The following is a 15,745-nucleotide window of genomic DNA, read 5'->3' on the forward strand; positions in this document are numbered from 1 at the left end:
GCGGTCTGCTGGTGCTACCTTCTGAGGTGAGGGTAACTAGATGGGGGGTCCGATCCCCCTTGATCCTGCCGGCCCAACAATTAGTACTTTCTGTGGGTATTAATGAAATAATACATGTAAAACTTTTATACCAGTGCCTGACACATAGGAAGTGCTCAATAAATGTTACCTCTTACTAGCTGGCAATGTGATCTTGGGCCACTGTCTTTTTCTATTTTCTTTTTTTAAATTTTATTTATTTATTCATGAGAGACAGAGAGAGAGAGAGAGAGAGAGAAAGGCAGAGGCACAGGCAGAGGGAGAAACAGGCTCCATGCAGGGAGCCTGACGTGGGACTGGATCGTGGGACTCCAGGATCAGGCCCTGGGCCGAATGCGGTGCTAAACCGCCTAGCCACCCGGGCTGCCCTGTTTCTATTTTTAAAATGAGAAGTTTGAACAGGGTTGTTTTGTTTCCAAGTTTTAAAAGGTGATTGTAGTCCCTGGATAATTATATACTGTCTTACGTTGTTCTCTAATGTTCCTTGTGTTATTGTTAATTGCTGTGGGTAGGGGACAACATAGGTTTTATACTTTGAACCTTTGGTAGCCATTGCTCTAGAATCATGTACATCTGTAGTGGCTCTTCCCCTTGTATTCCCCCCACCTCTGCCAAATATATATGCTGGATATCTATATGCATACATATATAAATACACATATGGATAGCCTCTCAGTTTTTCTGAGATAGGTAGGATTGAGCAAATTTATGCATCCTCTATCTCTTTCTTATAGCTTATTGTCTCTCCTTAACCATCACCATAGATTCTAATTTTACATACATTCCCCACTGATTTGTAAACTCGAAGGAGGTAACCATGTCCATCTGCTTCAGAGGTACATCTCAGCATATAGCAGTGCTTAGCCCCCAATAAGCACGTATTTTTCATTAAAAAGGTTTTTTTTTTAATTTTTATTTATTCATGATAGGCACACAGTGAGAGAGAGAGGCAGAGACACAGGCAGAGGGAGAAGCAGGCTCCATGCACCGGGAGCCTGACGTGGGATTCGATCCCGGATCTCCAGGATCGCGCCCTGGGCCAAAGGCAGGCGCCAAACCGCTGCGCCACCCAGGGATCCCTAAAAAGGTATTTTTAATATTGCATATTAGTATTGTGACCCAGCTAAACCTAAATATTTTTGCTATCTACAATTGTCAAGATTATATGTTAAATCTTCCCAATTTCTTTTACCTTATGAGGTATAATAACGAATTCATTAAATTTTTTTAAATAAATGATTTGGATGGGAAAAATTTTTGTCCTTATAAAATTTAAGATTCGATCTCTGTAGAAATGGTTTATCCTGACTTCGTTTTAGGTACTGTACCAACAACGTGTGTGTTTGCCTTATACATAGCCTAAGGGTTTCTAGTTTCCAAGTAAAGTTGGCTTTTGCTGAGCAAATGACGAAATCCTTATTTAGTTGAGTAATGGCTCCAGCATGCAATTAGTTCCTCCTTATCTTTTAATCTGATAAAAATGAGCTTGTAGGGATGCCTTTAATGAACCAACAAAAAAGAAAGTTACCATCTGGAGACCTCAACATCCGAGTTTCTGATCTTCTGTAGCCTCTTTTATTATTAAGTAAAGTCTGATCCCCCACCTTCCGGTTACCTTTAACTTAAAATAACATAGTAATTTGTCTTAATATAGCCTCTAGTGTTTTCATCAGTTTTTAAAAATGTTTTTACATTAACTATTTAATAAAAAGTGATTGTTTGAAACTCACTTTCCTAGGATTTAGTGAGCTGATGCAAATAGATTGGCCAAGCATGATTAGCATTTCCACATTAGCTGGGATGCTATTTAACACAGAACTTTGGAATCCGACTTTTCCTGTTGCCCCGGGGGTACAGTACTCTTTAACTAGTACTCACCTGGTAAGGCCTAGGGTTTTATAATACAGGCTTGGCCAATCAACTCCTTGGGAGACAGCTAGAGCTTGAAAATGGAGACCTGGGTCCCCATCTCTTTGGAGACTGAGCAAAATATCCTCATTTCTTCAGTCACAAAATGGATACAGGTGCAGGCCTGCTGTGAAGATTGAATCTTAGAAAAGTAGTTAAGTGCAAGTACTCTATGTCAGAATTAGATAGACCTGGCTTCAAATTCTGATTTTTTTTAATTAACTTAAATTGTTCAATGTCTTACAACACTTATTTAAATTGTGCATGATAGCATCTTCCTGATACCTCTTTTTGGGAGGATTAAATGGAGATAAAGTATGTATACTTGTCCACAGGCCTTGTCCAGTGCCTGGCATACGGAAAGCACCCCGTAAATAGTCTGTACTTAAGATAACCCATGTTAGTGGTTTTAATTTAGTTAGCATCAAGTATTTAAAACGCCTTCCACCTGACAAATTGTTTTAAGGGAGAGCGACCACCTGCTGTGTCTCTTTTAATGTGCTGGTAAACTTCCAGACTTTTTATACTTCAATACAGGAAAATTGAAAACACCAAAGGGGGAAAAAAAAAAAAAAAAGCCTAGAAGCCAGCAATCCGCACCCCCCGCCCCTTTAAGTTCCCCAGATCCAAATCCTGTTAACAAACACTGGGCGGTGAAGTCACATCAAAGGATCCCAGGTATTGGGATCCCTGGGTGGCGCAGCGGTTTGGCGCCTGCCTTTGGCCCAGGGCGCGATCCTGGAGACCCGGGATCGAATCCCACGTCGGGCTCCCGGTGCATGGAGCCTGCTTCTCCCTCTGCCTGTGTCCCTGCCTCTCTCTCTGTCTGTATGACTATCATAAATTAAAAAAAAAAAAAAAAAAAAGGATCCCAGGTATTGACTGCTGGCTGGAGGCAAGCCACAGGTTCCAACTCTTTAAGATAAAAGGGGGGCGGGGTGGGTTGCAAGATCTGGTGGGAAAGGCCCAACCTCCGGGCCCAGAGGCTTTCAGGTGCTTGTTGCAGCAGTCCTTTGTCTTATCTCCTCTCCAGGCCCCCATACACACGCAAGTATTTCACAAGGCTGGGTTTCCTCCGGCATCCGCTGCTTGAATGCTCTTTTGGTGGAGGAAGCCCGTGCGTGCGGACAAAGGGGTTATCTTGCTACGTTAGGCGATGCCTGCGCCCGCGGGAGCCATCCAGGCTTGCCTCCCTCCCCGCAGCGCCGGCCGCAGCGGCCCGGGAGCTCGCGGCGGGCCTTCAGCCCCGGCCACCCCCAGAGCCCGCCGCGGCGTCGAGGTATCGGCAGGGCGTTGCCGTCACCCCTTTTGGCGGGCTCGGGCGCCCCGAGGCTCCGCCCCCCTGCGCCGTCTATCCGCGCCCGCGGAAGCGGGCGCCGCGCCCCCATTGGCGGAGCGGCCCGCGGAGGCCCCGCCCCCTCCCGGCCCCGACGCGAGCACGTTGAGTGGCGGGGGCCGGCAGCAGAACTGCCCGAGCGAGGAGCGGCTCCTGGGGCCGGCCGGCACGGTTGGGGCGCCAGCTTTGGGACCCCCGCAGAGGCTGCTGGGTCGGGACCGCGGCCCGCGGTCACGGGGGGAAGGGGGTGGGTGGGCTGAGAGCAGCTCGGCGGCGAGGCCGGCCCGCCGCCCCTTCCCCCCCACCCCCGTCGACCTTGCCGGCAGAAGCTTCCCGGAGCTCCTCACGCCGGCGCGATGGCGACTGCTGGGGAGACGGAGGCCTCTCCGCCGACGGACGCGAGCTGGGAAAGTGGCGGCGGCGGGGACGACGAGATGAAGCTGGCGCTTCCGGAGCTTGAGTCCTCCCCACAAAATGGCGGCGGCGGCGGCGGCGGCGGCGGCGGCGGCCTCAGCATCGCGGAGCCCGGCGGCGGGGCCGGGCCTGAGGAGACCGCTGCGGCCTCGGCCGCCCCGGGCGTCAGCCACGAGCAGCCTCAGGACGCGTCTGAGGCGGGCGCGGCCGCTCTGCTCAAAGGCCCCGAAGAGCCCGAGAGGCCCGTTAGGAGGAGTTTTCAGATCCCCAGGAAGAGCAGAGAAAAGAAAGGTGGTGCTTCCCCTCCTCCCCAACCCCTCTTTCTCTCTCCCCTCCATCTTTTCATTAGAACCTCTCTGTCTCTTCTTCCCACACCCATCCGAGACACGTAAACACGCATGCAGCGCCAGCCGCCTCCCCTCGCTGCCACCCAGCTGCTGCGCCTGGTGCGAGAGGAAAGCGGTGGAACCACGCTCCCCTGCTCCCCCTGTCCCCGCGGAAGTTGGAAGTAGCTCAGGTTGGAAGCTTGTCCGTAAGGCTGCAGCTCCCAGAGAGGAAAGATGGTGCTCGGCGCCCCTCCCTCCCAGCCCCTGAAGGCACAGAAGCTGGTGTGTCCTCCTAAGGATGCTTCTGACAAGTCTCACTGTGGAAATAGCTCGTGGCCATGGATTCTGGGGCTTTCTCCAAGGCCATTGCATTCAGAGGACCACAAGTGCTTCTCCCTATGGAAATTTCTTCAGCTAGAAGTGTCTACTTGAAATTTGCTCGATGTCAGCGTCTCCCCTTGTTTAGAAGTCTCCATTAGATGTGATCCATGCACACTGCTATTTTCCATCACACTTCATTTCCATGTAGATTCTTCCCCTTGTTTTTGAAGCGTAAGATTAAATAGGTCTCTCTCTTTAAATCCAAACTTTAGAATGTTTTCTCTTGTATTTGAGAGGAATGGGAAGGTAGGTTCTTGGTGCAGTAATTTCCCTCTGGAAAGGAAAAAAAAAAAAAAATAGGAAGTTAGCTTATGCCCAAGAGTCACCAACTTGATCTTGCAGACAAGAGAACTTTTTATAAAAAGGCCAGTCTAGTTTTTGGAACCAACATAGGAACAGTTATATGAACTACTTTTACCTTTTTAAAACTTAATGCTATATTATGACACATTTCTAATGGAGATCGAAATTACTATTATCGTTTTCTATTGTACTATTTTTGACTATCCAGTGATTTGGGATGTTCTGGATTTAGTCAATTTAAAGTCTCTGTTGTACTGCGTGGTTCAGTTTTTCATGACTTACTTTGGAAAATTATGGGAATTCTTATTTGCAGAAAACTTTTTAATTTGTAATTTAAATAATAGTAAAGACTTAGAATCTTGAATGAAGCCTGAGCTTCCTTTTTCCATGTGCTTAACCATCTCCATTTGTACAACTGAAGTTGTTAGAGCCTTTTATCAGTAATATACAAATAAAGTCAAACTGTTAATTTCTATTTCAATGACGAAGCCAAGGAAATCCTTGGTATGAGAAACCATGTTGACAAAAATGAAGTTACCTTTGTCCACTAGCATGAGGAATGTTTCTAGAAATATCTTTTAAGGGAATTGATGTAGAGTTCAAGAGGATACTTGTAAAAGTCAATTCTTTGGTTTAGTTAAGATATATGGTATCCTCTATATGAGGAAAGTTAGATGCTCATCCTAAATTATCAACTGGCAGAGAATAAGTTTAAAGTACATTCGGGTGGGCTCTGAGGAGGTAGGAGATTGAAGCTTTTTTGTTCCAAGCTTGATAATTTTGAAGTCCCGTTTTTTTTTTTTCTTTTATCTTTTAAGTGCCCAAGTATATGGTTTATGATAATTCTAAACCATAGATTTACCATCTTTAAATTTTTGATAGGACCAGAATATTGTTGTAGAAATCCTCATGGTTTGGTTTGAGATGAGGGAAGTCACCAGGAAATGTTGAAGTGCACTGTATTTACATGTTCTTTTTTTTAATTAGGTAAATCCAGAGGTTGCTGTAAAATAGGCTTTATTTGAATGCTAAAAGTGGATATAATTGAGGAATTAGGAAATATAAAACCTAGCTTTCTCCCCTGAGTCTGATGCTCCTTGGGGAAGATTTATGTTTTCTATTTTCACTTACTAGAGGCAAAGGGTTCTCAACCTTTGTCTTGTCAGGGAGGTTATAGGTAAGGAAAATAAACACACCGGACTTTTCTCCTGTTGAGTGAAAATAAATAATTTATGCACTACGCGGCAGCTGTTCAAGTAATGCAGTAACGATTTAAATAGAGCTTTTAAAACTTTAAATAAGCAGCTATTTTACCACCACAGACTTTGTCCTGTTTGAGCTGGAAGAAGTTAGTGCTTGCCGATAGAGTTTAATAGGAAAATTGAAATTGCATTATTTAAAAAAAAAAAAAAAAGCTTTATTAGAAATACTATAGCAGGCGCTGCTAGTTTCACACTTCATCCCCAAATCACCTCTTGAAAGGTATCACTTTATGCACCGGATTTGGCTGGATATCAGTAGTGGTCATTTGAATCTTTTAGCGCAAATGTTAGATCATTTTCAGAAATACCTCTGAACCTTTCAGTATCAGAGATTCTTTTGCATTCATATTTTAATATGGCAGAACTTGGCTTGTGACTGTGCTTTTCCAGTGAAACTTAACATTATGACTTGATTATTTTGGGTATCTTAAATACTATGTGAGTACAACTTGCTGACTCAAAGTTTTCTTGGTCTTGACGATAACATAACACCCAGAATACTGCCGTTCTAATTAATAACATTGGCAAACACTTTGTAGTGCTTAGTAAGTTGTAAGCATTGTTTAAAGCAATTTACACATACTAACTAAATCTCAACAACTCTGTAGTAGGTATTCCCATTTTACAGATGAGGAAACCGAAGTATTGAGAAGTTAAAAACCTGGCTCAAGGTCATATAGCTAGAAAAAGGTAGAATTGGATTTTGAACTTAGGTGTCTAGTAGTTAACACTAAAACTGTAGCAAGACTTCTTTTTTTATAATATAAATGTCTTTGTTAGCTTTTGATCTGACTTATTAAAATTTTTTTAACCTCTGTTAAATTTAGAAATATTTAGTATGTCTTCATCTCTGGGGTATTTTGAGATTCAGAAAGTGTGTTTATTATGAAATTAACACATTTCATCAGTGACAGATTAAGTGACATAACTATCGACTGGAAGAGTAAAATTTACTCTTTGATGTGTGTTGTGTTGTTTATCAGCTGGGCTATTTTCTATAGTGTAAACAGGCACTGTTCTAACATTTAACCAAATTGTATAATTGCATTTTGTCAGTAGAGGTTTCATTCTTTCTTTTTTTTTTTTTAACTCTAATACTATAAGTCATTTAAAAGTAAATTAAAATTGGTAATTTGATATAATTTTTCCTTCCAAAGTTCTTGGGGGAAATAGTGATGATTCAGTTTCTGGAAAATGTTTATTGGTTAATGTTTTCTGTAGGGCACAAGACTAACTGCTCATGTACCTGCATCCATACTGGTCTAGTCTAGCAGGATAAATGGCTAATTCTCTCCAACACCCATCTTTTCCCCACAAAATTTGCAGCTTTTGAAGACTTTGGGGCAAAGTCTCCTTTAAGGATATTTGTATGGTGTTTCCGTAGTTGTACATGAATGATTGGGTTCTAAGTACCATAGATTTCTCTGTATAGAAGTAAGCAGGCAAGTACAGGCAGAATCCGGTCATCCATATAAAACATTTGGTAGGTGTGTATAAATTCTAAGTAATAGAAGTACAGTTTTCTTTGATTTATTCCTCAGGCCAGAAAAAGTCAATAGTTTTATATTTGTATTTGTCTCTCTAGATCTCTGCCAGCATAGTCATCATATTCTTATTTGTACTATGTTCAATCTTTTTATTTAAAGATTTTATTTATTAGAGAATGAGAGAGTGCAACAGTGGGAGGGGGAGGAGCAGAGGGAGAGGGAGAAGGAGAAGCAGACTCCCTGCTGTGCAGGGGACCCTATGCCAGGTTTGATCCCAGGAACCTGGAATCATGACTTGAGCCAAAGGCAGACGCTTAACCTCCTGAGCCACCCAAGTGCCCTCCTATGTTCAATCTTGATTTAGAGATGAAACTCCATTCTGTAAGTATTATGTCTGTAGCAATTTTATTAGACTGAAGAGAAATTATTTTTAAAATCTTTTAAGTAAATATTGGAAGGAACATGGGTATTTGTTGTATTTTAATCAGCACCAGTAGACCTCAGAGAAATGAATTCAGAGAATTGTAGAACCTACATGATCCACATCCCACTCCTGGCTATTTCCTTTTCTTCCATGAATTAGTTACTTTAAATTGGAATGTGTATTTCACATTGTCTTTTTTGTATGTTTTGGTAACAGTGGTTTTTATTTAAGAAGTTAGTTTGTGGGGCACCTGGGTGGCTCAGTGGTTGAGCGTCTGTCTTTGGCTCAGATCATGATCCCAGGGTCCTGGGATTGAGTCCTGTATCAGGCTTCCCTGAGGAAGCCTGCTTCTCCCTCTTCCTATGTCTTTGCCTCCCTCCATGTCTCTCATGAGTAAATAAAAATAAAATCTTTAAAAACATATATAAAAAGTTAGCTTGTTTTGTATATATGTTTACATGATTTTTTTGTTTTACATATACACAATACATGGTATTGAACTAAATAAATTGGTAAAAGTAATTGAAAAAAATGTTCCTTTGAGTAAGGAACCAAGCTGTTTTGTGACCTATATTTTATATCTATTCCAACTACTTAAATTATAACAAATATTTTGTAAGCTACCAGTTATAAGGAAAAATGATTAATGATAGTATGGATAGTATAGAATCAGGAGATCTGAAATCCAGTTCTAATTTTCCTTGTCTGAATTAGTGTCTTATTGTCTTTCTAAATCTGCGCTCAGTCCCATAAAACCTCTATAATCAATTTTGTCAATAAGGAGATCTTGTGAATTATGAAAGTCAACTCATTAGTCCTGTGTTTAACATGTATTTGATGGAAGTCCTGTAAAGAAAAATTATGTTTCTCAATGTGTGGAGTAACTATTTAACCTTTATGAACCAAAAGAGTGTGATGGCTTTTGGCCCTGTTAAATGCATTAAAATGAGAAAAAAATAAGATTTGACAGAAGAGACAATAAGAAGGTAGAGCATAATACTGGACATCAAGTTCATTTCCTTTTACACCTAACTTCCTGTGTCTAGTGTTATATATGATTTCTTGGCCTAAAATGAGAAAACCGTTTTTTTCCAGCTCTGTAATGATTAGTTTCAGCTCTTGTGTATACACACATAAATCTTAAGAGTTCAGGATACAAAATTTGGAGCTAAGTGGCCTGAATTTGAATCTTACCTGTCCTATTTATTCATTAACTGTAACCTCGGACTGCTATAGCTGTTAGGTTCATTTGTAAAATGAATATAATCAAATTTCATGAGCTGGTTTTAATGACTAAATGAGATAATGCATGCAAAGCACTTAGTATAGTATCTGAATAGTGATAGTGACCCACTAATGGTTAGACTCAGTAATTGTCAGAATCCAGAGAACAATGTATTTGATATGACTTTCTTAAGTTAAATAATTACCATGTAAAATGTTCTGTTCCCCATTTGGATAATCAGAGTTGATTATTATTGCCTCAAATAATGGCCCATAATAAGATTATGATACATATGTGTTTTCTTTAAGAGAAGTGACCAAAGGATGTGCAGTATAAGAGGATTATGAAGTACAAAATAGGCCACTAGGGAATGTACATTCAGAACATAAATTCGTTAAATTTCTAATTATTACCAGCACATTGATTTGAAATCCTTAAAAATAGTTATTTTTGTGGAAATGATAACTGGGAAGGGAAAAAAGTTCTACTGGCCTAAGTAGTAAAGCCAATGGAGTCATTTGAAATATACCTAGGACACAGGCATCTTTTTGTATATTTTCATACATAATTATTTTTCCTCGGCAGTCTACTTAAGTACATTTGACATGATTGTAGGACATACTTTGGAATGAAACAACTGTTAAGTACTTCTCAGAGAATTGGAATGTTAATTTCTACATAAATTTATATGATTTAATTTTTCACTTATTGGGTCAGTGGTGAAAGTAGTATTGGGACAGCTTAGGTAAGGAAAATAATTTATGTAGGCGTGTAAAATTTCATAGAAGTTTAAAGCCATATGGTACTTTCAGGGGGAGCATTTTAGATGTCTGAAGACACTTTGTTAGAAACAAAAATCAGTCTGCATAAAATGCAATTTTAAAAATCATACTTCACCCGTTTTTTATGTGAAAGTCTATAAAGACTATTTCACATGCTGTTTTCCTTGCCAAGTTTTTCCCAATTTAGTTGGGAACAGTCACAAAGATGTTTTTCCCAACCATATTCTGTAAAACATTTGAATAAGGATGTATTTCCTCCTCTGGAGCTTTCATTTTGTTTTACATATTACTGAATTGTTGAATTTGAGAATTTAAGATGACAGCCATGATACTTCGGTAGTTGTAGGATATATTTGTATTCAGTTTTAAAAATCTTTTACAAAGCTTATTCTTGTTTTCCTTACCAACTTATTCAGTTTACTTAGGCCCAGTGTTCATAGTTCCAGCGATTGGCATATGATAAAGATAGAGTAAAGAACAAAGCAGATATAGGTCTTGCTCATATGGACCTTAAAAGTCAATAAATTATCAAGTACATGCTACAAATTTGATTACAGGACACCTTTTTTTTTTTTTAATTTTTATTTATTTATGATAGTCACACACAGAGAGAGGCAGAGACACAGGCAGAGGGAGAAGCAGGCTCCATGCACCGGGAGCCGGACGTGGGACTCGATCCCGGGTCTCCAGGATCGCGCCCTGGGCCAAAGGCAGGCGCCAAACTGCTGCGCCACCCAGGGATCCCACCTTTTGTTTTTAATAGTATGTTCTTTTTGAATTTTTTTCCTGCTACCCCTATTTAGTATCTTTTTTGCATCATAATTATGTTGGGTTTATTTCAGTGTGGGATCCCAAAGTAATAGGAACCATTTATGCACATTTTGTTACTGAATGTTAGTTTTTTACAGACACTTTTATAATACATACATAGTTTGGTAGATGAGTGGATATGTCATTTGACATCACATCCTTTAAAGCCTAATACTATGTATAGAAAGTACAATAAACAGTTTATTAGTCTCTGTCTAGTATTTTTAAGAATGTGTACAAGTAGGACATTGTTTTTAGTAGTAGCCTAAAGGTAATTTGACATTTATTGACTCTTTAGAAATAGTATCTCAAAAGAAGTTAAGATAATATAAGTTCTATGGATACTTCTATATACAGTGAGATATAAGTGGTTCCTTTTGTGGCTTGGAGAACATATGTGTCAACTTTTGAAATTTATTAGTAAGTTAAACTATTTCATGCATAAAGTGGAAATTTGAAATTATTAGGCCAGAAATCCACTGATCCAAGAATAAATAGGATATTTGACTTTTAAGTATTTTAAAAATTAAATGTGGGTATGAAATAGTTGTAGGAGGGGAGAATAAACACTTTTATTGTCTTTATGCCAGATGTTATGCTTAGAGCTTTTTCCATGTGTTGTCTTGTGTGGCATGTAGAATTTAGTGGTTATTAGGATAGCTAGAGTTCTTTTTTACGGATGAGAGAACTGAGCTTGTTTTTGGTTAATTGATTTACTCAGACTCTCCCACAAAGTTAGTGAATGCTAGATTTGATATTTGTGTTCAGGCTTGACTCCAAAGCTCTACATCTTTCCATTTCACTAAGGTTTCATAATAAATGTTCTACTACTTTATGTTGGTGTACAAGAAGCCAATGGATGTAGCATATTTTATCCTAACTTTAGTACTAAAAACCAAATAGAATAATTTTATAGATATCTAAGTGTCTTAAATGTTTTTAGGCATTCATTTATGCTGTAAGTTTTTAGTTTGCTGAAGTAAATGGCCCTAGACATACTATTTCAGTGTAACAAAATAGAAGTTGAGGATATGCACAAGTTTTTTTCTTATGAGTGTCTTTAAGCAATTTAGGTTGCCTAATGTAGCATTCTTAAGGTTTGCAAAATTTTTACCTCTTGTCTGCATGTGTAATGCCAGATGCTCATTGCTGAAGGAACTGGTCAATGTAGGCAACTGATTGTAATTTTTCTTCATTGACTTGATAAGTGTCTCTTTGGCATATCATTTAAAAAAGATAGCCTTGATGCCTTTTTTTCCAAATTCATTAGAAGTTACATTAAACCCACAAAATTTAAGAGACTGCATTTAAGATGGAATAATCTTAAAATTAATGTCTTTTTTGTTTTAGCACTTTTTCAGCCATTAACTCCAGGCTCTCGAGAATTTGAAGATGTTCTAAATATTCTCCATTCATCTTACCTTGAACCAACCTCAGTAACAAATTTTAACTACAAACGTGCTTGCTTGATACATAATGAACTTTTGGAAAAGGAGGTAGGTTTTATATTTTGCTTATTGTAAGATTCTTCAGAAGCAATTAATAGCCTGGAAGTTGTTTTATGTTCCTTTTCTTTAAACACACCAATTTTTAGGAAAACCAAATTATGGTAAGGAAAAAAATTTTAAATGACATCTTTTTTCTTCTAAATATTATTGATAAAGCACTGTTTATCTGTTGTGATAAACTAATGTTCAGTTATATAAAATCTTAAGCATAGAAATAGCTTATTGTATAACGGCTTAATTATAAATTTACAAGGCCCTTTGCTCTTTTAAGTATGTATTAATTAAATGAAATCTATAATCTATATTACATCTAAACTGGAAGATAATGAAATCAAATACGTACTTTTTTTTAGGATATTTTTAATTTTTCCCCTCATTTACTGCCTAGTGGCTGAATTATCTTAATATCACTAGTAGAAATTCTTAATGAAAAAATAGGAACAGAAAAGAAAAAGTGGAAACGAAGTGTATAAGATAGTAAATTTAAGTTTCATGTAAAAATTAGAATATTTTTAGGAAAAGCCAGAATATATAATTCTGAGGTAATATAAATGAGATGTTTAGAAATATTTTATGTGTTTATTGCTTTCTTTTTTTTTTTTTTTTTTGGTTGTTTATTGCTTTCTAATGCACATGAAATACTATTAAGTTTGTATTTTTAATAAGTTGGTGGTAAAAAAAAAAAAAAAAGTTGGTGGTTAACTTTCTGGCTCCCTGAGAAGTTTAAAACCTTGATAGTTTGATGTGATTTCATGGTATGATAGGGGTTATTTATTTATTTATTTATTTATTTTTAAAGATTTTATTTATTTATTTATTCATGAAAGACTGAGAGACAGAGAGAGCCAGAAACAAAGGCAGAGGGAGAAGCAGGCTCCATGCACCGGGAGCCCGATGTGGGATTCGATCCCGGGTCTCCAGGATCGCGCCCTGGGCCAAAGGCAGGCGCCAAACCGCTGCGCCATCCAGGGATCCCGATAGGGGTTATTTATTAAGTTCATATGAAAATTTAGTGTAATGATTCATTAATTATATTACTGAACATCAGTAATGGTCTGAATACTGCATATAAATCTACTAGATGTGAGCTCCATATTTTGAATATATATCTATTTGCTTGTATCTAAAAGTGAAAGTCAACAGTTTTAGGCGACATGCAGTTCATTTATACTTAGACAAAGTAGTTTTATCCTGGCAATATGTATGGAGCACATCTTATGTAGTTGGCATTGAGAATATAGTTATAAAGAAACGAAACATTTTTCCTTGTCCTAATTGAGTTTATAGTCCAGAAGTGGAGTTTATACTCATTCAGCAGAGATTTATTAAACCACCTACTGTATGCAGTGCATCATGTCAAGTAAAGTGAGAGATCCAAAGGTAACTAAAATATGAACTTAAAAATCTGTGGGAGAGGGGCAGCTCCGGTGGCTCAGTGGTTTAGCGCCGCCTTTGGCCCGGGGTGTGATCCTGGAGACCCAGGTTCGAGTCCCACGTCAGGCTCCCTGCAGTGGAGCCTGCTTCTCCCTCTGCCTGTGTCTCTGCCTCTCTCTCTGTGTGTCTCTCATGAATTAAAAAAAAAAAAAAAAATCTTAAAAAAATCTGTGGGAGAGTTGGAATATGGTAAAATCTTCGTAGAAATTTAGTTAAAATTGATAAGCACTAAATGCTTATCTGATTTTATCCGATTATTATGAGGTACAGAGCTAGTTATAATGGAGAAAAAAATTGAAGCACAGAAATTACAGGGAGAGAAAAGATAATTTGTGCTTTGGTTACATTTGAGATTTCTTAGAAGTAAAATTACTGAAGCTCTTAGCTTGAAAGACATAACATACTTAAGGAGTTGTTACAGATTTAGTTTCATTTAGTTCACAGAAAAGCGAAGAGAACTGAAGTTTGATGGTCGTTTAGATAAAGAACTTTCAGAATCCTATGCATTTCTTATGGTTGATCGATACCAGGTGGGTGAATTCATTTTATAAAAAAATCATTTGAAGATGTTTCCATTGTAAGTTACTAATTTTGCAATGTAATAATACACTTAATAATCATAAACTATTTTATAAATTAGTATAAATGATATATATATAAACGAAAGAGATGATTTAGTAGGGCAAGATATTTCATTGTCAAGTAATTTGCTTTTCAAATATGCTTAGTTTTTCTCTGACCAAACCTATATTCTTTTCCTAGGATGTGCTTGATCATGAATAATTTTTCTTTTATTAATTTTATCGTCTGTATTGTTAATATGTGATGGGAACTTTTTTTTTTCTCCTTCAATTAAAGATGTTTAGTTGGAGTTACTTTTTATTTAAATATTTTGCCAGTCTAATGCTATCTAAAAAGGGGTGTTTATATATGTGAGTGGCATGAATTCTGACTGTCACACCTAGTATAAACAAAAATGGATTCCAGCTCTGGTTACATTGGAAGCATAAGCCAGTTTCACATTGATATTTAGTTATAAACTGTTATATATATATATAAAATTTCTGTAATGCAGAACTTACATAGTTCAGAAGCTTGGCTTTTATTTAGTGCAAGTTTGCAAATTATCTGTTCACTTTTTTATCTATTATGATTGTGAGATGAAGTGTTTTGTTTATTTAGGTTCAAAGCATATGTGAAAAAGGATTACAGGTTGGCCAGTCCAAAATAACAATTCTTGGCAGTCCTTCCATGGGTAATTTTTTTTTTTCATTTATCTACTATTAAGTTGCCATTTAAACATATATTACTTAATTTTACTGCATTACTTAAAATTAAATTCATATACACTTTGTCCTGTTTCCAGAAAAGGAGGATAGTTTCAGGTTCTGCGATGTAAAATCAGTTTTGCCCTTTGTTTCTGATTTTGCATACTTCAAATTGATCAGAGATTTTTTTTAAAGTCAGTCCTGGTGATTTTGAGAAATTTGGTTCGTTTGATGTTTCTGGGTTTTTTTTTTGTTTTTGTTTTTGTTTTTTTGATGTTTTGCTTTGGTTAAATATCAGCTAATCTTCACTATCATTACATTTTTTTGAAAAAAGGTGTCATACCTTTTATCTCTTATCATTAGGTTAAATGTTTGGATTTTCTTTTTTGTATTTGTGCTCTTATTCAGATTCTTTAATTTTTCCTCTTCACTAGGTATCTATCTTTCTAGGTATGCTGATTTATTACAAGCTAATCCTTTGGAAGCTGGGGCAGTGGGCGATGTTGTTATTTTTAAAATAATGAAGGTAATTTTAACATTTACATTTTCATATATCAAGGACAACATTTGATTTTGATTTTAGTTGGTCCTATCTTTTTAAGAGTTCAATTAAATTAAAATCAGTCCTTGCTTAGTTTAGTATATAGAGATATTTCCAAGAGTGGTTTGCTATCTTTGATCTATTTGGCTTCCTTTCCAAAGAGAAGAATGAAGAGGGTAATATGTTGGTAATATCATTTAGGCTAATGAACAGTATTGTAAATGCAATTTTTATTTCCTTGTTATTAAGCATATTTGAACAGCACTACAGCACTTTCTTTCCCCATGGTTGATTTTT

The 15,745-nt window shown here is 37.8% G+C and overlaps 1 protein-coding gene across 5 annotated transcripts in view; it reads left to right on the plus strand.

Annotated features, from left to right (window-relative positions):
* Positions 1-3,520: 3,520 nt before the first annotated feature.
* Positions 3,521-15,745, plus strand: part of TASOR (transcription activation suppressor) — a 48,437-nt gene continuing 36,212 nt past the window's right edge. For 2 of the 5 annotated variants that reach the window (XM_072785785.1, XM_072785787.1), the window contains exons 1-5: positions 3,521-3,988; positions 12,048-12,193; positions 14,077-14,169; positions 14,822-14,894; positions 15,342-15,433. In XM_072785785.1, the coding sequence (XP_072641886.1) occupies positions 3,640-3,988; positions 12,048-12,193; positions 14,077-14,169; positions 14,822-14,894; positions 15,342-15,433 (753 nt within the window). In that variant the 5' untranslated portion in view covers positions 3,521-3,639. The remainder of the gene's footprint in view (positions 3,989-12,047; positions 12,194-14,076; positions 14,170-14,821; positions 14,895-15,341; positions 15,434-15,745) is intronic. The other 3 variants (XM_072785783.1, XM_072785786.1, XM_072785784.1) reach the window with 2 other exon arrangements.

This window comes from Canis lupus, chromosome 19, assembly GCF_048164855.1.
Source record: "Canis lupus baileyi chromosome 19, mCanLup2.hap1, whole genome shotgun sequence".
Taxonomy (NCBI): Eukaryota; Metazoa; Chordata; class Mammalia; order Carnivora; family Canidae; genus Canis; species Canis lupus.